General features: G+C 40.8%; 2 protein-coding genes across 4 annotated transcripts in view; one reads left to right on the top strand and one right to left on the bottom strand.

The window, feature by feature from the left end:
- Positions 1–27,036, top strand: part of LOC131690261 (WD repeat-containing protein 47) — a 253,294-nt gene that overhangs the window by 4,356 nt on the left and 221,902 nt on the right. The gene's annotated exons all lie outside the window — the stretch shown is intronic.
- On the bottom strand, positions 1,663–14,667 carry LOC131687934 (uncharacterized). Its single transcript, XM_058972031.1, has 4 exons — positions 14,590–14,667; positions 6,795–7,927; positions 5,218–6,719; positions 1,663–5,174 (listed from the first exon to the last, which is right to left on the bottom strand). The coding sequence occupies exons 1-4, from the start codon at positions 14,665–14,667 to the stop codon at positions 1,663–1,665; spliced, it is 6,225 nt and encodes a 2,074-aa protein (XP_058828014.1).

Below are 27,036 nucleotides of genomic sequence, written 5' to 3'. Positions count from 1 at the left end.
TTGTCAGCGGACTACAAATGCTACGTACATACGAATGCCTCTTTCTCTTTTCAATTTCCATGTATGAAAACGAAGATAAAAAGAGAAATAACAAATCAGAATCAGAAGGTACAATTGGGAGATTCGAGTGTATTAAGTTTTGTTTGTCGTATTCCGATTGAGGATGAACAAACGTTGCAGCTACGGTTGCGGTCAATCGTAATAGCAAACTGGAGCAGAGTGAATAGCACTGCACTGCACTGAGAACTGACATACAAGTAAAGTTTTCTATGAAATGCCACCAGCAAGTAGCAACTTGCCACTAGCCAGCGCTACGATCGGCCAGCAAACGCTATACGGGCGTTGCATGCAAACTTATGCCATGGTGATTTTCAACGTATTTTCATTTAAGAGGAATTCCACGAAGAGCCGTCCAATTTTGTAAAAAATCGTTACCGACCATCTTCGATTTTGATGAAACTTTTTACGTTGCGCCTATGTGGGAAATTAAGTATATTCAAGAGATAATCAAATCATTTTGTCTCAAGGGAAACTTTTTAAAAGGACGTATGTGTTTTTGCGTGCACTACTTTCTAAAAAATATTGTTCAAGAACCATAATTTGTACAGCAAAACTATTCGAAAATGCGTTGCAGGGCATTCATTAATCTTTTTTAAAAAAATATACACTGAAAAAAAATGTACCGATTTTCAAAAAAATTATAATTTATATTAAAAATTGAAATTTAAAAAAAAACATTTTTTTAATTTTTTATTTTTTGCCAGCGAAAACCTAAATAAAAAAGAAACATTTTAAGTCTAATTTCATGTTGGAGAAGTTCTCTCTGGGCTTGGGTGATGAGCCTAATGGGCGCGTACTCTTGCTTGGTCGATAAGAGTGGGAGAACCGAGCGAGTGCTGGTTCATTGATCTCTGAATCTCATGACTAATAATCATTCGATCGAGTGTTTTGGCTGATATGGATGTTTCTACTTTCAAATGGGGGAACATGCTGGTTCGGTTGTTCGGGGACTCATTTGATCTTGAGCATAGTGATCGAGTCATTCGATTCGGATCGATGGACTGTCATCTATAAGAGATGATCAGACTGAAGGTGGGTGTTTTTATCTCTTAAATCGCTCTGTCGCTCTGGCTCGTGAAGATGGCGAGTAACACTCGTTTATAACGAATCGGATTCGCTGTTTTCAGAAACAGAGATGACAATCTCTTATGGATGGAACCTTCTCTTAAACATACTGTTCAGCCACTAGTTAATGCTCAACTAGATCAACTTAATAAACTGAAACACGTAGTTTTTGAAGAAATCCAATCCACGTGAACCACATCACCAAACACCTAAAAGTAGTTTAGATGCATGTGTTGGGATCGTTTCGGAATCTTGAGAGCGAAGTCAGATTTGTTGACTGTAGCTTCAAAGCTGTAAATTTTTATATTTTAATATAATTTTCTTATAAATTCAACCGAATTACTTACATTAGTTTCCTTCAAATTATAACAATCCAATTAGTTTAATTAATTCTCCCGAACAATGGCTTCTTACTAACAAAGTGTTTCCTCACTGACAAGTGTTCTAGTTGTAAGTCGTGTAAGGAACAGGAAGTATCAACTGATCTGACAGTGACATGATGGGTCAAATGTGCAGGCTGGAGACGATCGTAGTTCTCTATTGCGCAGTGGCGTAGTTTGCCCCAACATACCCCGACCCGTAATACTGGTCCTTCCAAGCTGATGGACCGGTGTTATCGTCTTTGCGAACCTCCAAAATAGCAAACTTAGTAACTGGCCGTCGTAATACTCCTGCAGCAGTCTTCACCATGGCTTGGCGCACATGACCGTCCATGCCTCGAATGATCGATAAAATTCGTCCGCGGATCCACCCGTTTCGAACGGCCTCGTCGACGATAACCACTAAGTCACCTGGTTCTGGTGCCTTAGTGTTCTCGAACCACTTTGTACGCCTAGCGATCGTGGGAAGGTATTCCTTGACCCAACGCCGCCAAAATTGGTCAACCATGTATCTAGCAAGCTTCCAATTAGTCCTCGATGCTTCTTTCGGTTCGATAAGATCTTGCTGCCTTTGAACCACTCCATTTGAATTCAGCAGCAGGAAATGGTTCGGAGTTAGTGCTTCTTGATCGTCTGCTTCTAAGGAGATGAAAGTCAACGGACGTGAATTGACTACTCCTTCTGCCTCCGTTATTATGGTAGCAAAGGTTTCTTCGCTCGGGTTCTTAGAGGTGCTAATGGTTGCAAATGCTGTCTTCACTGAACGGACAAGTCGCTCCCACGAGCCCCCCATGTGCGGAGCAGATGGCGGGTTGAACACCCATTTAGTGTTGACATTCGTGAATATTTCAGCTAGCGACTGATTGATGGACTTCATCTGCTCTTGGAGCTCTCGGTTAGCGCCTTGGAAATTTGTACCATTGTCGCTATATATTTCAAGCGGTGATCCACGGCGTACGATGAAGCGTCGAATAGCCATCTTGCAGGACTCCGTTGACAACGAATGCACTACTTCCAGGTGAACGGCGCGGACTGACAAGCACGTAAACAGTGCCACCCACCGTTTCGCTAAAGATCGGCCTACTTTGACGGCTATTGGTCCGAAATAGTCCAGACCAACGTAGGAGAAAGGACGGGTGAACGGACTTAGTCTAGCCTTTGGTAGAGGTGCCATCTTGGGTTGCAGCGGCTTCGCCTTTTTCACTCTGCATAGCATGCACAGTTTGCCCGCTTTATGAGCGAGAGCCCGTAGGTGTGGGATTCTGAATCGCTGTTTCATCTCATTCACTACTGTGTTGTTGTTCGCATGTAGGTAGGTTCGATGATACCAGTCCGCTATAAGAAAAGTAACACGGTGGTCTCTTGGCAGGATGATTGGATTCTTGGCATCATACGAGACGAAAACAGCTTCTCCAATTCGGCCCTCCATCCTGATCACCCCGTGTTCATCCAGAAACGGAGACATATTGTAAAGTGGACTGGAACTGTTCAGTGTTTTCTTGACGTTACCTTGAAACTTGTTTTCCTGGTGTTTTTTCAGTAGCACAATTTCATCTAAATAGATAGTCGATTGGACAGCACGCCAGAGCACGTTTTCAGCAGCTACTAACTCCTCGTTTGTGAGACGACCGACTTCTCTCAACTGCCTGTTTGTCTTTCGGCAGCTGACAGCGAAACGGCATACATACGCTATTGATCGATGGAGACGCTCCCATTTCGAGAAGTGTGTCCACTCTATGAACCCATCAGACAGCTGTGTCCGGTGTACGAAGCATGGTCGCAGCTCCTCAACCGTGGTGAGCATCGCAGGGTCCATTTGTGGCCATTGCGTGATTGTGCGTCTCAGGACTTCCGGACCAGCAAACCAGCAACTTCTCGCGGAAAGCTCTGGCCCTTTTCCCCATTTTGTCGCTAAATCCGCTACGTTGAACTTAGTTGGAATCCAGCGCCACTCATCGGGGTTTGTTATGGAGAGAATTTCGCCTACTCTGCAAGCCACGAACTGCCGGTAACAACGGTGGTCGGAAAGGATCCACGCTAGCACCGTTTTAGAATCTGACCAAATGAATCTGCGAGAAATTGTTAATGAATGAGTCTCTCCGATCGTTTTCATCAGCCTTGCTCCTATCAACGCAGCCTGGAGTTCCAACTTTGGTACGGAGAGAGATTTTAGTGGGGCCACTTTCGCCTTCGCAGCAACCAACGCGATATGAATTTCTCCGGCAATCACCGCGCGAAAATACGAAACACATGCGTATGCGCTCTCGCTGGCATCCACAAACACGTGCAGTTGTAGGTCTTCTATTTCTGATGACGTAATTCCAGGGAAGTAGCATCGATCAATTCGTATTTGCTGTAGATCACCGAACAGGCTAGTCCACACTCTCCACCGCTTTAAAATATCGCCTCCAATTTCATCGTCCCAGCTGGCCTTCGTTCGCCAGATATCTTGGATAATGATCCGTCCGTGAATCAAAAAATGAGACAGCAATCCAAGAGGATCAAACTGGCTCATCACACATCGTAGGATGCCTCGCTTCATCGTGACAGCTGCCCCAACGTCCACGCTGCTGGAATACACAAATACATCATCTTTAGCAAGCCAGGACATTCCCAGGACTCGTTCAACGCAGCTGCCTTTATCCCAGTTGATTAACTTCTGTAACGGGGCATCCTGTTCCCCGACCCGTCGAAGGACTTCCGTTGAATTGGTCAACCAGCTGCTTATTGTGAAGCCGCCCCTTTGATGTATAAATGCGACTTCCTTGGCGACCTTAATCGCCTCGTCCTCGGTGTCTAAGCTATCGAGATAGTCGTCCACATAATGCCGACGTTGGATAGCGTCGGCCGCCCGTGGAAACTGCTGGGCGTATTCATCGGCTTTGAGGTTTTTGATGAACTGGGCGGAGCACGGAGAACATGATGACCCGAACGTGGCGACGTCCATAATAAACACCCGCGGCTGCTGTTCCGGATTGTTTCGCCATAGGAACCGTTGGGAGTCTCTATCTTCCTTCCTTATTTTGATTTGATGGAACATTTCGCGTATATCGCCTCCCAGTGCGACCTTCCGTTCGCGGAACCCGCCGAGAACAGTTGGAAGTGAAGCCGTTAGATCCGGCCCCTTCAGCAGCATCGTATTCAGTGAAACACCATTCACTTTGGCAGCAGCATCCCAGACCAGGCGCACTTTTGTGGGTTTCTTCGGGTTATGTACTACTCCAAGCGGCAGGTACCACACCTTCCGCAAATCAGCTGTTCGTAGTTCTTCTTCCGTCGCTTCGTGCATGTATCCCTTTTTTTGGTATTCCACCAGTTGACGTCGTACGTTTTCACCAATACTCGAATTCGTCTTCAAGCGCCTCTCGAAGCACTCCAATCTACGAACTGCCATGCCGTAACTATCCGGAAATTCGACGTAGTCATAACGCCACAATAATCCGGTTTCGAAACCTATTTTCACTCGCTTTGTTGTCTGTTCCAGAATACTTTTTGCCCGTTTGTCTTCTTCCGAGTCCGGGCCACGGTCGACTGACACGCCAACACTTTCTACAGTGAAATACTGTTTGACCAACTCGTGCAGTTCGTTGTCCGCTGAACACTCGCAGATATGCAAGTTGAAACTTGAAGGCTTTCCTCTGCCTACCGTAGGACCGTAGACAGCCCAACCTAAACGGGTTTTCGCGGCGATGGGTTCTCCTTGCCGACCGACCTCGGATTAACGTCGTTGCAGTCAGGTGTGCGTGCTTCACTCCTATGAGTATACCAGGAGTCACGCCTTCGAAACTCTTGACCGGTTGATTGCGTAGGTGTTCGTACCGACGAGCCAGTTCGTCGTATCGTAGCGTTTGCTTCGGAAGCGCCAAAGAACGGACTGTCCTGATGTCGTCGATCTTGTACCGCGATCTGTCTTCGTCGCCGGATATCTCAAGTGTGATTTGTTGGGAATCTGCTTCCACTCGGGTGACGTTCCCAGTCCAAGAGAGACATAACGACCGTTTGACGCCCTCAGATTTCAGTTCATCTGCAATTCTCTTCTCCACGAGCGTAACCGACGACCCCTCGTCGATAAAGGCGTGAGTGTGTATTGATCTTCCCTGGTAATGAAGATTTACCGGGAGAATACGGAAAAGCATTGTACCTTTCATGTGGTGGTGTGATATTACCCCTTCCGATGCTTGTTGTCTTTGTCCCGAAGGACCGGGAACTTGGTGAACCGGGATTGCCCTAGTTGGTGTCCCGTGAAGTAGTGGATGATGTCGTACCTGGCACCCTGCCACCTCACACCGAGCTTGTGACCTACACGGTCTTCTGCCGTGCCTTCCAAGACAAACTCTGCACAAGTGGAGAGCATGCACTGCTTTCCATCGATCATCGCAACTCATTCGCTTAAAAGTCTCGCATTCCTTCACTTTATGGTCCAACTTGTTGCAGACCAAACATGATGTCATCCGCTCCGGAGCTTTTGGTTGCTCTGGTTCAGTTGTTACTGCTTCTCTGTTACCCGGTGGCATCGTAGAATGTACGTTGAGAAACCCCTTTGATCTTTCCGCCTTGCTGGGACGTGATGCCTGTGGCTCCAAGGAAAGTGTCACGTCTGCTGCTGCTGAAACTAGGTTACTCATGTAGCTCCCGAACAACCGCAAGTCTGCTGCCAGGTATTGCCGCTTAAAAACCGCCCAATCCAATTTCAAGTGTGCGGGCAACTTGTCGACCAATTCATGAAGTAGTACCGGATTTGACAGATGAGCAATCTGTCCTGCCGCTTCCAAATGATCACAAAAGCTCTGTACAGCCAACCCAAAATGGACCAGCGTCCTCAAATTGTCTTGCTTCGGTGAAGGTACCTCACGCACCTTGGCTAACAGTGCATATATAATTTGTTCAGGGCGACCATACAATACATTCAAAGTCTGCATCACATAGGGAACTGACGACGGTAGTAACAAACGACTTTGCACTGCTTCCAATGCGTTACCTTTAAGGCACCGCTGAAGGCGGCCAAGATTCTCCACTTCACTGTAACCACATGCTTCCGTTGATGTTGTATACGCACTTAAAAACAAAGACCATTCCTCAGGTTGCCCGCTAAACGTAGGCAAATCTTTCGGCATCACGTGTCTCGCTGCCAACTGACGAGCTGTAGGACCCCCCACTTCACTAGCATTCACGATCGCAGGTTGTGCTAATTGCGGTTGGGGATACGCATAACCGCTACTCGGGAAGGGGAAGGAAGTTTGAGAGACGGGCGCATTTATTTGCAGCTAGGGATTGTATACTCCTGTGTACTGGGACGAGTATTGTGTGGGATATAAATGGCCTAACGACACTCGATTTCCTATACTACTTGTTACCTGATTATGATGATAACGTCCACCTTGCTGCCTAGTCGAACTAATAATAGGTGGCATTGATTGGGTAATGTGGGTGATGCCTGCCACTGGATTTATCAGCGAAGCTGCAGTTATCGGGGTTGATGATCCTGGCTGCCCTATGCCAATAGCTGGCACGAAATCAGGTGAGTAATTGTAAATGTATCCTTGTCCATGTTGCCCTGCCGTTGCTACTAGGTGATCAAAGCTGAGTGCCGTATTTGTCTTTGCATATCCACTCGTTGCCGGTACACTGCCTGCAGTGACCGATTCTGCACAGCTGGGGTGAATGAGAGGGTGTGTCGAAGAAAATATCGCAAGCTGATTTTGGTGGTTCATTGATTGCGAGAACGGATTAGCACTCTTCGCGGGTAGTAGTGATGAAACTTCTGTACCCTGTGGCGGTAAGGGGCAGTGCGATATAGCGTCCAAGACTGCCTGAGACGTAGGTGGCGGCATGTAAGTGTGTTGGACCGTTGCTTTGACCGTCGATGTACCAATTTCCTGGCTCGATCTAGCAGCAACCTGATCCCTCATCTCTGCCCCCTCTCCTACTTGTCCAACAACATTTACCCTTACTTCACCACCGGTTGTAAACCCGCTCCAATGTGCACGATGAATGTCGTACTTAGCCCTACTCGCATCCTTTTCGAGCTGTAATTTTTGCTGCTCCAGTTGGGTGGAAAGATTCAATTCAATTTCCTTTTGCATCAATGCTCGTTCTTCCTCCAGACGATTGAGGTTAAGTTTCGTTTGAGCTGCACGTGGATCAACACCGGCTGGTTCCAAGTCGGTTAGATTCGGTAGCGTAGTTGGCGGAAGCGAAATATTCTGGTTCTCCTGAGTGTTCTTCGTCGTGCACGTAGAGCACTTCCAATGCTCCTGCTTCTGGCCATCGTCGAACCCTGCACATCCGTAATGGAACCAATTGCAACATCCTTCGCATTCAACCATGTCGTCAATGTTGTTCGACAGGTGACATGTTGCACAATCGAATCGGCTTGATTCTGGCATTTTGAACGTCTGATCAAGGGAACCACCACCGGACGACTAAATCCGTTGAATAATCTTTGAAGATTTTGTTGGAATCGTTTCGGAATCTTGAGAGCGAAGTCAGATTTGTTGACTGTAGCTTCAAAGCTGTAAATTTTTATATTTTAATATAATTTTCTTATAAATTCAACCGAATTACTTACATTAGTTTCCTTCAAATTATAACAATCCAATTAGTTTAATTAATTCTCCCGAACAATGGCTTCTTACTAACAAAGTGTTTCCTCACTGACAAGTGTTCTAGTTGTAAGTCGTGTAAGGAACAGGAAGTATCAACTGATCTGACAGTGACATGATGGGTCAAATGTGCAGGCTGGAGACGATCGTAGTTCTCTATTGCGCAGTGGCGTAGTTTGCCCCAACACATGTAATATCTATTTCTGTGTTATCTATTATCTTATCTATTCTATTATCTATTAATATCTATTTCTTTATCCCTCTCGCAGGAGGATTGACGGTATTGTAAACATCATCAGGCCACAATAGACTAAATAGAATTATCTAAATATAAGGACCCTTCGCTCTTTTTGGTTTCTATTTGCACCAAGTGCTACTACTAGAGGTTAATTAGTTCTTATGTCAATAATCCACCAATCATTATGACGCAAGATTTTATTTATATAAGAAGCCTGCTTCAAGATGTTGATTACAATACGCCTCGATAGTGGTGTATCGAGGAGGCCGGGAGGGCTGATAGGAGCCTTTTTCTGTTCTTTATCTTTCTTCTATTCACCCGCTCATAAACAACAATCAACTAGTAACAAATAGATAATTGAGAAAGGATGTGCTATGTGTGGTGGTTGGGTATTCAAGTATTAGTAGTGTTTGAAGTACTAATGAATGTCTTTCATGTTATGATCATAACTTTAGCTGTATCTTGTACCTGTTTTATCTATTGCGTCTCTCATATATTGTCTTTTATCTCTTCTTTTCGAATCCTATACTGCCATTCTACTCTCGCCTTCAGCTGGGTCAGCAAAGATGGTGATAGCCAACATCTTAACACTCACACATTCTCAAACGCGGTCTCAAGCGGGAACCTACAAAAATGCCCTCGCGCGCGCGATTACGAATCGGTCACGTCCGGAGGTCTACCCTTGATTCCAGAAGCCTGGGTCCATGCCTTCAGCTGGACCAATTGGGCAAATACGCTCATACCTATTCGGCGGTACGTCTCATGGCGACATAAACGGGAAGCTTATCGATATAAGGGATCCCACTCTCTGCCAGAATTCTGGCCGCACACCGAAAATTTAATATCAGACTCACGGTTCGCGCGACCATTCAAGAACACACAACACACGCAAATATGTTAGAAAATCACGTTAGCGTACAAACGTTAGAATCCCTCGCGATTTTCTAAACAACCTACGCCCACCAACTCGAAAGCATGATTATACCCCGGTGATAAGGTTAACGTCTCAGCGCTCATAAACTTACCAACGCGATCTCAAGCGTTAATCTACAAACTCCCGCGTTCGCGCCATCATGAATCGGAATCGTCCGGAAGTCTCTATCCTCGGTACCAAGAGTCTAGGTCCATGTTAATTAAAAAAAAAAATAAATAAAATTGAAAAATTAAAAATAAATCGCTCCCATATCCACTAGACAAAACGTTCCATGGTGACATGACCGGGAACTCTAGTGATATGGGATAACTCACTCCCTGTCAGAATGTGATCCGTACACCGAACTAAATATCAAAATGACGGTCCGCGAATATATCAATGGCCGCAGGGTTTCAAAATTTATACACGCGAAGTCACATACACGCGACAAACACGTCAACATACGAACGCTTAAGCCCTTCGCGATCATCTACGCACACCTATACCCGCTATCGCGCAAACTTGATAACACTCCGGTAATTATGTAAACGTTTTAGTACTTACGAAGTTACGAACGCGAATCCGCAAACGCGTGCGATCATGAATCGGTCACGTCCGGAAATCTTTAGCCTTCATTCTAGTAATTTAGGTCCATACATTCAGTTGGACCAATCAAAAAAATAAAGCACATATCCACTAGACCACACGTTCTACGACGACATCGCCGGGAACTCGTGATATGGAAGATCTCACTTTCATTTAGCATCTGAGCCGTACACCAAATATAAAGTATTAGATTCACGGTCCGCGCACAATTATCCAAAGAACACACGCGAATATGCGAAATGCACACGGTTATAAAATAGATTTTATATACGCGAGGTTACATACACGTTAGCACACGCGACATACAAACGCACACGCGATCGAACACGTTAACGTACAAATGCTCGAACCCTTCGCGATGATACATGCGATCGCGAGTCCCTACGTCCGCACATACCTGAACCGTACAATGAATATCACATTCAGAATCACGGCCCGCTACAATTGGCCTAATGTAGTGTTTTATTGGGCGACATTGCCTGTCTCGTCTGCAAATTGTAGTGTGTGATTCTGACGGGGAGCCCTTCCGAGAACCTAGCTCTACAGCTCCAGTAGGACAACTCTCGAAAAAAAATAAATCATGTTGGAGAAGTTATCAATAAAAAAGTTTTTCTAACAATTACTTTGTACATGTTTTTCAATTCTGTACTACTTTACAGACAAATATATATATTTTTTTATCGATTGTGATTCTAAATGTCATTTCAAATGAAAATGCTCTTTACAGAAATCTTCAAAACTGTAGTCGTTTTTAAGATATTTTAAAGTTTGTTTCGACAAAAAGTAATAATTCGTTAAATTACGCCCTTTTCATAAGTTATTCGTGTTTCTCCATCAACAATCGTACGAGTTTCATAATAGTCATAATACATTCTACAACTTTCCTGTTTACACCATGACGGTATAACGAACCATTAAAAAACTACAGGAAAATAATAAAAAAATTATTTGACTACATAGAAATTGAATTCTCTAAAAATGTTTTTTTCAGCGCCAAGCTGATAATATTTGTATAATAGTTCAATTTGTACGTTATTTAAGTCGCACATTTGAGAATTACTCTTTATTCTGGAGAAACCATAGGAGGACATAGATTTTACCTGCCAATGTTTTCTGAAGCAAAATAGTTGATACCTGTATGAACCATGTATTAAAACTTACCTATATTTTACATTGAAATAGGTTAACACATTTAAGAGACTTAGTCAGTACAGTGTTTTGGTGTCAACAAGAGCAAATTATTATGGATATCAATAAAGTAAGGTGTTGTAAGCCATTTCCTAGTAAACGGTGTTCATCGAAGCTTCGCAAAGTAACGCAAAAAATTATTGAAATTTTAAAATCCACAGAGTGTAAAATTCAATTGGATGAGTCTGTTTTTATATGTGATACTTGCAGGTTGCAGGCATGCAATTCTGACAATATAAAATATCTGCAGTTACCGAGCATCTACACTACAGAACCACAATCATCACCTTCAGGATATGATCCAGTAGAAATACCATCGGTTACATCAATCTTCTCAGCATCTACTCAGGAAAGCGATGTGCAGGATTATTCCAGAATACATAACATTGAAATACTCAATAAAGGAGTCCTGGGAATCAACGTTTCACCAATAGCAATAAACAAGCTTCAACAAGTCAATTATTCCAATAGTAAATATTCGAATATTTCACATGGAATACGAAAACATTTATTCGGGTTTAATGTAGAAAATGATGAACTGGAGTTATTAAAAACGAAAGCTGCTGACCTTGATGATATAATTTCTCAACTGAAAGAGAGATTTGCAGATTCAGGATGTTCAAGAAACGATCAAGTGAGGTTATTGTCTATTTTACCAAAATCTTGGTCAAATCAAAAGATAATGGATGAATTTCATGCAAACAAACACATTATATCGCAAGCTAGGTTGTTAGCAGAAGGAAAATATCACAACAACAAGAACAACAACAACGAAAAGATGGTTGATACTTTGAATTCACAAACAAAAAACACAGTGTTGGAGTTCTATTATAGCGACCAGATTAGCAGAGCCATGTCTGGGCTAAATGACTATATTTCTGTGAAAAAGGATGGTAAGCGTCAACATGTACAAAAACGTCTGTTAATTTGTTCATTGAAAGAGGCTTTTAATAGGTTTAAGGAAATTAGTGAATTTACTATTGGATTTAGTTCATTTGCATCATTGAGACCGAAGAATTGCAAGCTATTAGGAAGTTCAGGTTCTTATAACATTTGTGTTTGTACGATTCAGGAGAATATTATTTTAATGCTCCATAGTCTACAAAAATATTCTTTCGAAAAAGATTACAAGTTGTATTTCGAAAAAATGTTGTGTAGTGCATCGTCAAGATCAAAAGATTGTTATCTTCGTGAATGTCACCGCTGTCCAAATCTTTCAATGTTTGAACACAATTTTTCGGAAGAATTGGAGGAACGTTGTGTTGGAGAAATAACTTTCGAACAATGGGTTGCTACCGATAGATGTAATCTAGAAACACTCGTCAAACCAATTGATGAGTTTGTAACATATTTTGGTGAGAAGTTGGAAAAATTGATAACTCATGATTATATAAAAAATCAACAGCCTATTTTTTTAAATGAATCAAAATCGTCTTTAAAAATAGGCGAAGTTTTAGTAATTTGTGATTTTTCTGAGAATTATTCATTTGTTTTGCAGGATGCTTCTCAGAGTAGTTATTGGAACAATGATCAAGCTACAATTCATCCGTTTGTTATTTATTATATGGACTAATATATATGGATAATAAAAAATTTAAGTTTTGTAATAATATCCGAAGTTCTAAAACATGATACAATCGCGGTGCAGGTATTCATTTCAAAGTTACTAACTTTTCAAAAACAAAAAATGCAATTAAAGAAGGCTATATTTATGTCTGATGGAGCTGCTTCTCAATACAAAAATAGAAATTTTTTTGCTAGTCTTTGTAAATATAAAACTAATTATAACATTGATGCTGAGGGGCACTTTTTTGCAACTTCTCATGGAAAAGGACCCTGTGACGCAATTGGCGGAACATTGAAACGAATGGCAAGAAATGCGAGCTTAGCAATAGCACACGAACATCCAATCACAAGTGCAGAAGAGTTATATAAATGGGCTAACCAGCAAAGTAATGAACAATTAACAAAAATTTCGTTTTCTTATGTATCACAAGAAGAATACGAACAGGGAGCAGCTGAATGGAGTAGCCTGTATCAGAAGGCAAAAATGATTCCAGGTACACAGAAATATCACTCTTTTGTTCCTATTTCAGAAAATAAAATTGCCGCGAAACTGTTTTCGAATGACGAAACACCAAGTATTTTTAGCATATATAAACGAACAAAGTGTTAAGGTGTATATAGAAGATAGGAATTGTATATAATAGGAAGAAATAAATTTTAGTATAAAAAATGACCGATAGTGATTTTATAAATCGGACCTATAACTTGCAACATTATCCTCTTATCATCTTGGTGTCAAAAGGTAAGTTGTAGAACTTATCATGACTATTATGAAAATCGTACGATTGTTGATGGAGAAACGCGAATAACTTATGAAAAGGGCGTAATTTAACGAATTATTACTTTTTGTCGCAACAAAATTTAAAATATCTTGAAAACGACTACATTTTCGAAGATTTTTGTAAAGAGTATTTTGATTCGAAATGACATTGGGAATCACATTCTATAAAAAAAATATATTTTTGTCTGTAACATAGTATAGAATTGAAAAACATGTACAAATTTGTTGTTAGAAAAACTTTTTTATTGATAACTTCTCCAACATGAAATTAGACTTAAAATATTTCTTTTTTATTTAGGTTTTCGCTGGCAAAAAATAAAAAATTAAAAAAATGGGTTTTTTTTTAATTCCAATTTTTAATATAAATTATAAATTTTTTGAAAATCGGCACAATTTTTTTTCAGTGTATATTTTTTTTACAAAGATTAATGAATGCCCTGCAACTCATTCTCGAACAGTTTTGCTGAACAAGTTATGGTTTTTGTATTATTATTGTTTGTTCATTGTTCATGCAAAAACACATACGCCCTTTAAAAAAAAGCTCTTGAGTCAAAATGGTCTAATAACCTGTGGAAGTCATGGAGACTCATAAACCAAACATAGCTGCAATTTTTTGTTAAAATCGGAGATGGTGGATTTTTATGGTCGGCCACTTCCCCGTGGAATTCCTCTATTTGCATCGTATCTTTATGCGGCATGTTATTTTTACTTTTTTTGCTCTATTGCAAATTGGACTCATACTTACACTCATCAACACAATCAATTGCATTTTCTCTAATATACACTCACAATCTCTCATTTCAAACGTACAAACGCTCGTGACTTTAGCGATAGCATAAACTTGATCATAAACGCGAACATGCAATTGCAATCATCCACAATGAATCGGTGATGTCTCCGTAAATCCCTGGGCCCTAGCAGCCCAGATTCATGCCTTAAGGTGGATCAATCAATAAATGTTGATCATCATCACTAGGCAACAGATCTCTTGGCGACATGGCCGAGAACACTAGTGCAGTGAGGAAACTTACTCTCTTCTAGCATGTAAAATATACACTAAAAATTAAGAATCAGATTCACGCGCGCGATAATCAAAATTCACACGCAAGTATACGAATGGTAATACGGTTATAAAATCGAATTTATGCTCGTGAAGTTACATACACGCTAGCACACGCTAAAATACAAACCTTTGAGCTCAATCCAAGCATAACGCGATCATCCATCACCTTATCCACGCACACCAAAACCCGCGGTTTCGCAGGCATGATAACATCCCGGTGTTTAAGCGAATGTTTTAGCACTAATAAACTTATAAATGCGGTCTTAACCCCCAAAAAGGCAAGGGGTCTCAGAGGCCTGGCTAGTTACAGTTGTTTAGTTTCAATGCACTTGTAATTTGATCAAGCGTTTTCAGGCTCTCACTGATAAAACAACATAGATGAGGTTTTTGATTTCATTTCATTTCGTTATGAGCAATGCTTTTTGAAGTCACAATTTTAGCTTACCTTTTTGGGGATCAAGAGGTTCCCGTACCACACACCCAAGTTCACGCGATAACGAATCGATCACGTCCGGAAATCTCCACCTTCGGTCTTAGCAGCCTTGGTACATGTCTTCAGTTAGACCATTCAAACAAATGACACTCATATCCACTAGACAACACGTTGCGAATGAACATACGGATATAAAATCGAATTTATACACACGGAGTTACACGTTAGCACACACGACATAAAAACGCACGCGCTATCGAGCATGTTAACGAATGAACGCTCGAGCCGTACACGATGAAGTCCCTATGCCCGCATCTATCTGTTTTAGCGGTTGACATTTCCCGTCTCTTCTGCAATTGTAGTGAGTGATACTGACGGGGAGCCCTTCCAAAATCCTAGTTCTACAGCACCAGTAGGACAACTCTCCAAAAAAATATAATTGTCAAAAAAAGTCACACATTGAATTTTCCCATGCTGTTTCCAAGTGCCGTTGATCAATGATTTCTAGTTTTGTAATAAATAATTAGTCTAACTTGTAAATACTGAGTCCTGCGTTATGGTGTGCCACCCCGAACAATTAACAGCGAACTTCAGAAATAAGATAAATCTACGCATCAAAACTTTGCAGAAGTAACCATTTTTTATTTAATCGATGAGGAATTTTTCGGAGCGGATTTTTGAATCCCCTAGATTAGGCTTTTGAAGCTTTTCAAACCTTACTGTAAGACATCCACATACATACACACATAAAAAGACATACAGATGTTGTCCTAAAATTGGTTTGTGTCTTTAAGGGTTAAGGAACACCCTATAGCTTACATTTGGATTTGTCGTGCAATGGAAAGTATAAAAGCTAGAGCTTGCGCTTCTTTAGCAAACTTGTCTAAAATGTGTTATTCTACAACTTCATCGAAGATAGTCAAGCTATATCTCGAACCATTAAAATGTTCAATTTTAAATCATGCTAAAATTAAAACCACCCCAGCTTCTGTTTACACTAAAAGAAGTGCCTTTCAAAGTACAACAACTATGCCAAACGTATTGTAAGGCTAAGTCATTTAATTTTAGCAAAATGTTGAAATTCCTGCTAAATTCACATTCTGGACCACTGGGCAGTTTGACTCACGTCATATCAAGGAATATATGTAAATTCCATCAACGGCCTGATTTGTCGTTACCATCCTTCGATGGGCATTGAGGCCAACTTTAATATGCTTCTCCATAGCTCTATTCACCACCAAAGTCTTGCAGTGTCTGAGCTAGCTAATGAACGCAAACATTGATAATAATATCTCAAGCCTGAACGTAACCCACTGGTGCTAAAAATAGATAACAAGAGAGAAAGATTTGGCCGATCAAAGAGAGAGAGGGCTGTGACGATTTGCTTATAGTAGACATTGGGGGTCCATTAGTAGGTATTGGGGCTGTGGCGGTACTCGCGATACTATTGGGAATCTGGGATGACATCTAGAGCTTCCATCCCGGGAATTTATTTCCCGGGAATCCTGGGATTTTTGGATTTCCCGGGATCCCCGATTCCCGGGATATTGTGTTTTCTCATTCCCGGGAATCGGGAATCCCGAGAAAAAGATTTTTAAATTATTCCAATAGACTTAGATCCTGCAAATGAAATTCTGTAGGAAATATCTTTACCGGCAAACATTTGGAGTGAGTAGTGAATGCAGATTGTGCTTTTCCAACTGATTTGCAGACCAAGGGACTATATATCTTTAGGCTCACTGACATGTTTTCGTGATTTTTTTTAGGTATATAGTCCACGCCATTCTCAAACCACTGCTAAAGAATGTTGATTTTTACATTTAAAAATGGATTAATTTGCCGGCCGTTGTACCGAACCATTTCCTTAGAGTAGCGTTAGTGATGCGCACTATGAGCCGATTGACCAGATTTTTTAACAGTTCTTTTTATAGTTTATTTTAATAGTTTGATCTTGAATGAAAGGGCTTTCAATCAAATTAGTAAGGGAAATTGCATCACTTGCTTAAAAATCGATGTATGTTTGTTTCAAAACTTGGGATGGTTTGCAGTGATATCATGCTCAACGCAAACGCTGTTTAAAATAAGGAATGTTTCTAGAACGTCTGCAGAAATATTTGGTCGGCAGGATTTTTGAAGGGATACGATCAAGCAATCCAGATACTTGCACGTAACAGCAAATCGATGGTAGGCTTCATCCATCGCTGCACAGTTCGTCCATTATCTGCTTGATTTTGATTCACACTTAATTCGAAATGATGCTGATCCTACTGTGACGGAAATGGAACTTATTGACGAGTTATCAAATGATTGAATGATGTGTAGGCCACCAAATCGCCATCTTTTGACAATTGCTTTAGGACAGATATGCATGCAATCAAACGCGTTTGAAAACTTTTCAATTTATTCTTTTGTTTTCAAGAGAATCATGCACCTTTTTATTTTTATTCTGTATTCCCGGGATCCCGAGATTTCCCAGAAAATTAATTATTTATTTCCCGAGTCCCGGGAAGCTGAAAACCGTCGGGAAATGGAAGCTCTAATGACATCATCACAGTTCCTCGATGGCGCAGTGGTTAACGCACCCAACTAGAGATTGGCAGATCGCAGGTTCCATTCCTGCTCTTTTCTCCAATAAAATGGTGAATTTTAGCCGTATCTTCCAGTATGTTACCAGTTTATTTGGGAATTAGCTGTGTAATCGCACTTTTCAACCCGTAACTCCGGAACCGGAAGTCGGATGAACTAAAAATTCAATAGTAGTTTATGGGAGCGCTATACCATTCATGAAAAGCAAGTTTGTGCAAATCGGTTCAATCATCTCTGAGAAAATTGAGTGACGTTATTTGACATACACATACATACACACAGACGTTTGCTATCTCGACGAACTGAATCGAATGGTATATGACGCTCGGCATTTCGGGCCATGGTTGGATAGACAATATTTGGAGTGATTGTATAACCTTTCTTTGTATGAGAAAGGCCAAAATGTTAAAAACATTGGCGGGTTTATCAGCCATGATTGTGGTTTTAGTATTACATGTTTGATATTGATCGTTCCAGTACTGTTTTAAATAAAATCTGGAATCCCAAGACGGTATTATATATCCGGACAAATTGAAAGGTTTCGCCCAGTCGTCTGTATACATTTATTCAGTTTATCATTTACGTCGATACATGATTGGAAGGCGAAGCTGTTCGTAATTTGCATCAACACGGTACTAAATGCATACAACATCCAATTTTGTTTCTCTTTAATAGCCCTAACGCACATACGAAATGCTGTTCCACACTCAACATTTCCACTTCCATTGCAACCTAATTTCAATGTATTTAATCGAAATGTTCAACTTACTTTAATCGTTTTGGCTGAATTCGTTAATGGTGGCCCCATTGGGTGCATTTATTTTCGGAAGGCGAAAGGATTTTCAATTTTTGCATGCTCGTTTGCTTTGGATATCATATCTTGATCTGCGCCACTTTTGCACTTGCATTGAAATGAGGAAAATGCGTTTTTGTGTGGATACGCGAGTAATGCTTTCCGCTGAGTTCAGTTTTCGGTCGAAACTAGGGTGCTGCGGCGCACTAAAACCGGTTTATCATATCGAGCCAACATCTGTAGCAGGCGCGTAATCCAGCCAGCCAGCTTGAACTTACCGTTTTTTCTCCGTTCTTTTAGTTTCAACACGTCAACGCCCAGACTAGCTTGTTTGGTTGCTATAAGGGCAAGGTCATTAACTTTTCAGCTAAATTTGTATCATTTTGAACCCGTTTCGAACGTTCCAATTTAAAACTGGTTACTTAAATTGCTCTTCGTCAAGTTTTTTGACATTTTTGCCGTTAGTGATTTAGCTATTGTTTGGTCTTATTAAATTGAATTCGGAATCCTAGAAAAGCCAGATCTTCTTCGGCATCCGAAATAGTGACTATGTTGTAATTTGTGTCTTATTTTACTGTATCTACATTTTGTTACAATTGAGTTACATAATTCAGAATCGTAAAAAGTGTTGTTGTGTTGAGCATACTTTATTTGTAATTGTATTATCGTGGTAAACATACTAGCAGATATACTAGGCAAAAATTTTCAAGATATTGCCTAATAAAGTAGTACATATTTTGTTTCTCGTTTCGATACCGTAAAAGTCGAACATTTCTTAAATTCGAAAAATTTATGCCGAAGTCTACTCTGGCTATTCCGGTTGAGTGCTTCCAAACAACACATGACCGATTATTTCGACCGATCTCGCTCGAGGCAATCATCCAGTTTTCTACTTTATTGCACCTGCAACTCTCACCTTGCTCGCGCTTTATTACATCGCCTATTATAACACCCATTATAGTATCAAGCTGCTATTAAACAATTGGAAGTTTCCTCCGACTTCTGGACTGGCAAATTTTTGCAAATGAAAAAGAAAATCCTCATAAGGTTTTCTTTTATGGGGCACTGTTCAAATCGGAACTGGGTTACTGCGTCAGCAATGGTAGGCGCATGTGAGTGCACATTCGGGGCCATTGGCTAATTTCAATCCGAATATGTAGTGGACTGCCGACAGAGCCAAAAGAAAGTAACAATTATTTTTGCAAATCACATTAACACACATCCATCGATATGACCGGTATCAAAAGTTTGATTAGTATCTAATAGTTTGGTCAGCACCCGGAGTGCTACCGTGGTGTATGACGAACTGCGGCTGACCATATAGATGTTTAAAGCAGATGGTCAACTGGACTTCGTCAGGTCTGCTAAAAATCGTCAACGTTCAAAAATTCGTCGAAATATCTAAAAGACTAATCCATTTCATCGATTCTAACGAGGAAAATGACAAAATTTCAGCCCAAATGCTACGTAGAAGTATCATTATTGTCATTGGTTGCCCAAAAACTGCTCATATCAATTTCTTCTTTTTTCTATTTACTTACTTTCTCTGTGGCGGAACATATGCCGTATGTGAAATATTTTTACTGTTTCTGTTGGCTTCGACATCGATCTCATTCCAGGTCAGGCTGCTATTGACACGTCTAATCTCGTAACTCTCTGCACAGTCATGCACAGTTCTGAGTTATTGACCGTTGGCCATACCGACAGAGGAACTGTTCGTAACGAATCTAGTTGCGTGGTCACCAAATTCGTATAATATAAACATCGTTGAGTGAACATTTTCTACTGATTTGTAGTGTTTTTGCTTAGCTTTTTGTGCGATCGAATCTTACCGTGTTGAGATATTTCCGTAAGCATCATATTACTAGGGAACGAAGGCTAATCGCATTACTTTTGAGCGCTTAGCTTGTAACTTTGATTGAAATAACGTTGATATATTCATTTCTTTACTTATTCGTGCAGTATCTAACGAATGTACGAAGTGAGTGTATACCACTCGACTCAGTTTGTCGAGATTGATAAATGAATGTGTGTGTCAAATAATTTCTCACAATTCTCTCAGAGATGGCTTAACCGACTAGCACAAACACGGTAGAACGCTCCCAAAAGCTATAATTGATTTCTTGTATAGATCAGAGTTTCGGTTTCAGAGTTACGGGCTATAGAGTGCGGTTTGGGTGAAAATTTACTGTTTAAATTTTCACCCAAACTGCTACCACCATGACATCAAGATGATGCCAAACTGATACAATGGCTAAACCCATTCGTTTTCGATCTTTCGATCTTAGCAGAACGTTTTCTCTCGCTGTGAGTGGTTTTATAACAAGTGCAAATATAGTGAAGGTCAGTCTTTGTCTGAGACAGCCTTTGTTTGTCGGTGGCCCGGCTAGTGCAGTGAATTGATCTGGTGCAGACGAACGGACGCCGCTGGAGAAGCTGAGCATTCTGTTTTATATTTAATTTCACGTTTAGTTTTTGTTACTGCGACCTAAAAGATCCCATTTCCTATATAACCTCGTGCCTAAATAGCCGAGAGTGAAAATAATTCAAATCCTATCGCTGAACCCCCTGATATAGCAATGGATGTTCCCAAAACTACTACCTCCCCTGATTCTTTCAATCCTCCCCGTATTAAAATATACCCAGCCAGTTCAAATGGACTCTGGGTGGTCTATTTCCGGCCCAACACGAAGTCACTTAATATTCTAGAGATCTCACTGGAGCTGACTGCTAACTACCCGTCCGTAGCTCAGATAAGACGTGTTCGAGCTAATAAGATACACGTTATACTGTGCATTTTTAGGGCAGTGGAGATTGATGGGTTCGTCGCCGAACCGGGTCTGAAGTGCGCAGACCTGTTGAAATACGGGGTTGGCTGCTTTAAGGACCCTTCACTTCAACAGGTGAAGATTCTGAAATGCAAGCAATTGTATTCCGCAAAAACTGAAGATAATAAGACAACTTATTCTCCGTCAGACTCGCTTCGGGTGACTTTCTCCGGGTCTTCTCTTCCCAACTATGTCCTCCCGGATAAGGTTCGCCTGTTTATACCGCGTATTGCAAGCAGCTGGGAAACACAGCCACGTATTATGGCAATAAGAACCGTTGCGGCAAATGCGAGGGAGAGCATGAGAATGACGCTTGCGGTGGAGAAACTGGAAAGTGTATCTACTGCGGGGGCCCTCCGCAAGCCTTAAATCATGCCCTGCGTACAAGCAGCGCGGGGATAAAATTAGGCGCTCCCTTAAGGATCGCTCGAAGCACTCTTATGCTGAAGTGCTAAAGAGTGCTTCGCCATCTGTCCCTTCCGAAAATCCTTTGCTCTTTTCGCTCGTGGTGAGCAAGAATCTGATCTTTTGTTAACCCGGGGAAATCCAGGAAGAGGAGAAAACTAGCCTCCCCTAGACTGCCTCGTAAGGGTGCCAAGGTGCCCTCCCCTGAGAGTGCGTCAACTGTATTGAATAAATCCAACTGAAGTGATGCCCAAAAGCCGAAGCAAGTTGTTCCAGGACTTGGAAATTTTACGAAATTTTACGAAAATAAACGAACTGAATAGAAAAATCAGTCTCATTTGCTGTTAATCACATGACTTGTTTGTATGGAATTCTTGACCGTATACTCTTCAAAATCTCCAAACCTCTGACACCTATACTGCCGCTCTAAGCATAATTGTCCCATGTATATAGGGAATCCCATAGAACATGGGTCAAATATGCTTATAGCGGCAGTATAGGAGAGTGATGACTCGTCGTTCTTCCGTACAAATGTTAAACTATACCTTCTCTTTATTCTTTATCCTTTGTCCGCGTGATCGAGTGATGGCCTGCCGTTTTGACGCCCTATGATAGATTCACTGTTTAGCTTGTCTAAATCATAATGTACGAGACAAAGCAAACAAAACCAAGTGCTCAAACAACTCTCTACAAGCAGTCGCTACTTGCTAAGCGGAACAATTAACAACTGTCAACAAGGATATGGAAAGCGAATCTTCATCCTACACTGTCAGCGCTTCCTCCGATCCAACACTAATTTCATCTCGATTCATCAAACGGTGAGAGTAAATATTCCCATATAACATGCTATTTAATGCTACATTCGCCAACTCGTCAATCTAGTCCGGCATCGAGCCATCGCTTCACCGCCAACGATCGGAGGCTCTTCTGCTGTGTCGGAACGTGCCATTATTGTAGGCTAATTTCCGCATGCACGGTTATTAGTTTAAATTTCCGATTTTGATTTCACTTCAACGCCTGCTGCCGTCCATTACCGTCGGCGAGAGATGCACGGCTGATTCACTATTAACATATACCATCGTCGTTTTCTGTTGCCATCGCGTGCCGATTGGCCGAGTTATGCTGCGCCGTTAATGCTCGACTGAAGCCCATTTTTCGCCGACAATAGCGTTACACTTTTTGCACACTGACCACGGCGTGCGGACAGCTGGAACTAGGGTGCATCATCTAGGATTTTTAATTAGCAAGCGGTAGCACATGATTGGAATGATAAATATTTACAATACATATATGCCAGGAAGAGATGGAGAAAGAAATCCACTAAGTCAATACCCCAATCAGGCGTGATCAAGAAATTAAAATTGATTTTACGGCGTCTGAGGGTATACTAAATTTGGTTCACAAAAACCTCATGTATAGACGCCACATCAATCCCATCACGGCATTCGGTTACGATCGGGGGAATTGGGGAAAGACGAATATAATAAGGATATTATCAAATATAATACGGAAAAAGCATTTTTTCAAAAGGTGTGGGGTAAGTATGGGTAAGGGATAGTATGATCAGTACACAAAATTTCACGTTTCACTTTTTTTTTTTTTTTTCTAACGGACGTTTTTGAATGGATTGAGGGTCTTCTTAATATGTGTGTCCCTCAGAGTTTTAAACATAACATTCACAGGAATATGCTCTACTAGTTTTCAATGCTTGTTAAAATTTTCTACATTGAGTTTCCGAGGCAAGTATTTAATAAATCGAAGTTCAATTAAGAAAAAAACGAAAAAAAAAATTAAACTAGTTATGTGTCCGTCTTACCCCTTGTTTATCTTTCCTACGGGTCCCTTGTTAAATACGTTCCACTTTATTTGGTTAATTATTCGGCCCGTTATCGATGAATTTTGTATCATCGATAACAAGCTTTTCGCTTCATTTTTACGAATCCGTAATACAAATTTTTCATGAATCTGTAAAATACTCATGTTTGGGAGAAGAAAATCTTCGATCGATTCAACATAAACCAAAATATGTTAGGTAATTTGTTGAACAGATATAGCCGATGCTAACACATAGTTAACAGATTCAAATTGGTAGGGCAACAAAAAGGAATATTATGGCTTGACAAAATTAATACCCCGATTGATTACACTGAGTTCACTATGTATTTGTAAAAGTAATGAAATGAACTTATGGATTTTCCGGAAGAATATTCTCATCTACTTTTTATTGTAACTAAATAAAATTGAATTTATCCGTTTCATCCGTGGGCGTTTATTAATTCAATAACGTATGAACAAATACACTCTCAATAAAACCATGGAGTTAGGTAATTTAATATCAATGCTGTGTTGGTGGGTTTCGGTTTTTGCCAGTTTTTATTAAAAATGCTACGTAAGTTACTTTCGTGCACTTCAAAAGAAGAGCGGCGAAGAAGTTGATGAACAACGTTATGCAAGCACTATTCAACTATGAATGCGGCGATGAAAAGGTTCGGAATAAATTTGGAGTACCGACGATTCTCCCACGGACCTGTTTGCACATTGGTAACATTCTTACTGTACATAGAAAGGGGCACCAAAAAATTGTTTATCATAATGTATATTATAGGACGTTTCCTAACATTTACTACAGTTTGAATCACTAACACATTGCAACCAACTTGACTGGACTCGAAATAAATCGAAATTTTCCCTTCAAGCATTGATATTTTTCCATCGTTGTGTTTTTGAGTAATTTCAGTTAGTTATAGGCAGGACAACGTCTGCCGGGTCAGCTAGTTTTATTCATGAATTCAAACAGTTCATTTTATTTGTATTAGTCTTCTTATTCTTTGTATACATTTTATTTTTAAATTCCATACTGATTGACATACAAAACTGTAATTTTATTACAGAATATAATTCTAAGTATTGTTTTAAATGAAAATGCATTTATCACAAATCTTCCAAAATGCGATAGTTTTCGAGATATTTGGAATTTTGTTCCAACATAAATAGTTTGTGTGATTATCCCTCTCGCAGGTTGATGGGATTGACGGTATTGTAAACATCATCAAGCCACAATATATTCAATAGAGTTATCTAAATATAAGGACCTTCGCTCTTTTTAGTTTTTATTTGCACCAAGTTCTACTACTAGAGGTTAATTAGTTCTCATGTTAATAATCCACCAAACATTATGACTACTGAGGATTTGATTTATATAAAAAGCCCGCTTCAAGATGTTGATTACAATACGCCTCGATAGTGGTGTGTCGAGGAGGCCGGGAGGGCTGATATGAGCCTTTTGTCTGTTCTATACCTTTCCTCTATTCACCAGCTCATAACCAACAATCAACCAGTAACAAATAGATAATTGAGAAAGGATGTGCTATGTGTGGTGATTGGCTATTCAAGTATTAGTAGTGTTTGTGTTACTAATGTATGTCTCATGTGATGATCATAACTTCAGCTGTATCTTGTACCTATCTAATCTATTACGTCTCTCATATATTGTCTTTTATTTCTTCTTTTCGAGTCCTATACTGCCATTCTACACCCGCCTTCAGCTGGGTCAACAAAGATGGTGATAGTGAACGTCTTAACACTCACACATTCTCAAACGCGGTCTCAGTGGGAACCTTCAAAAATGCCATCGTGCACGCGATTACGACTCGGTCACGTCCGGAAGTCTATCCTTGATCCTAGAAGCCTAGGTCTACGCCTTCAGCTGGACCAATTAAGAAAATACGCCCATACCTATTAGACAACACGTCTCATGGCAACATGACCGGGAACCCTATCGATATAAACGATCCCACTCTCTGCCAGAATTCAAACCGCGCACTGAAAATTTAATATCAGACTCACGGTTCGCGCAACCATTCAAGAACACACGTTACAAAATCACGTCAGCGTACAAACGTTAGAGCCCCTCGCGATTTTCCAAGCAACCTACGAACTCGCAAACATGATTACACCCCGGTGATAAGGTGCAAATCTCAGCACTCATAAACTTACCAACACGATCTCAAGTGTCAACCTACAAACTCCCGCGCTCGCGCCATCATGAATCGGGATCGTCCGGAAGTATCTATCCTCGGTACAAACAATCTAGGTCCTTGTTAATTATTAAAAAAATAATAAAATTGAAAAATAACTACCATATCCACCAGACAAAACGTTCCATGGCGACATGACCGGAAACTCTAGTGATATGGGGTAACTCTCTCCCTGTCAGAATGTGATCCGTACACCGAAAACTAAAGATCAGAATGACGGTCCGCGAATATATAAATCGCCGCAGGGTTTCAAAATCGAATTTATACACGCGAAGTCACATACACGCGAGCACACGGGACAAACACGTCAACATACGCACGCTTAAGCCCTTCGCGATCATCTACGCACACCTATGCCCGCGATCGCGTAAACTTGATAACACTGCGGCAATTGTGTGAACGTTTCAGTACTTACGAAGTTACAAACGCGATCTCGAACGCCAACCCGCAAATGCGCGATCATGAATCGGTCACGTCCGGAAATCTTTAACCTTTATTCTAGCAATTTAGGTCCATACATTCAGTTGGACCAATCAAAAAAAAAATAAAGCTCATATCCACTAGACCACGCGTTCTACGACGACATGATTGGGATCTCTAATGATATGGAAGAACCCACTTCCTTCTGCAATCTGAACCGTACACAAAAAATTAAGTATCAGAGTCACGGTCCGCGCGCGATCATTCTAGAACACACGCGAATATGCGAAAGGCACACGGTTATGAAATAGAATTTATGCACGCGAAGTTACACGTTAGCACACGCGACATACAAACGCACACGCGATCGAGCACATTAACGTACAAATATTCGAGCCCTTCGCGATGATACACGCGATTCCGAGTCCCTACGCCCGCACATGCCTGAACCGTACAAAGAATATCACATTCAGAATCACGGCCCGCTACAATTGGCCTATTGCAGTGTTTTATTGGGCGACATTGCCTGTCTCGTCTGCAAATTGTAGTATGTGATTCTGACGGGGAGCCCTTCCGAGAACCTAGCTCTACAGCTCCAGTAGGACAACTCTCGAAAAAAAAAAAAAAAAAAAACATAAATAGTTTGTGTGATTATGCCCTTTTTAAGTTTTTTTTATTTCGATTATAGAGGTTTTAACCTTAAGGTCATTCGCCTCTTCGGGTTAGAAAAATCTCTTATGAAAAATTTCTAACCCTATGTGCGGGGTCGGGACTTGAACCCATGTGCGCTGCGTACAAGGCAATCGATTTACCAACTACGCTACGCCTATCCCTTTTTTAAAAGTTATTCGTGTTACCCCATTATGAAATGTCAAAAATCTAATGTTTGTCGTTTTAAAGACGTAAAAGAAACTTTTTCAGTGTATTTGGATCATGGAGAAGCTTTCAATAAAAAAATTCCTAACAATAACTTTTGACATATTTTTATAATTCGTACTATTTGCAGTCAAAAATACAATTTTCTTTTTGAATATGATTCTAAACGTCATTTTAATTCAAAATGCTCATAACA

Source organism: Topomyia yanbarensis, chromosome 3, assembly GCF_030247195.1.
Source record: "Topomyia yanbarensis strain Yona2022 chromosome 3, ASM3024719v1, whole genome shotgun sequence".
Taxonomy (NCBI): Eukaryota; Metazoa; Arthropoda; class Insecta; order Diptera; family Culicidae; genus Topomyia; species Topomyia yanbarensis.
The sequence above is the reverse complement of the archived record's forward strand: the minus strand, read 5'-3'. Positions and strand labels throughout refer to the sequence as shown.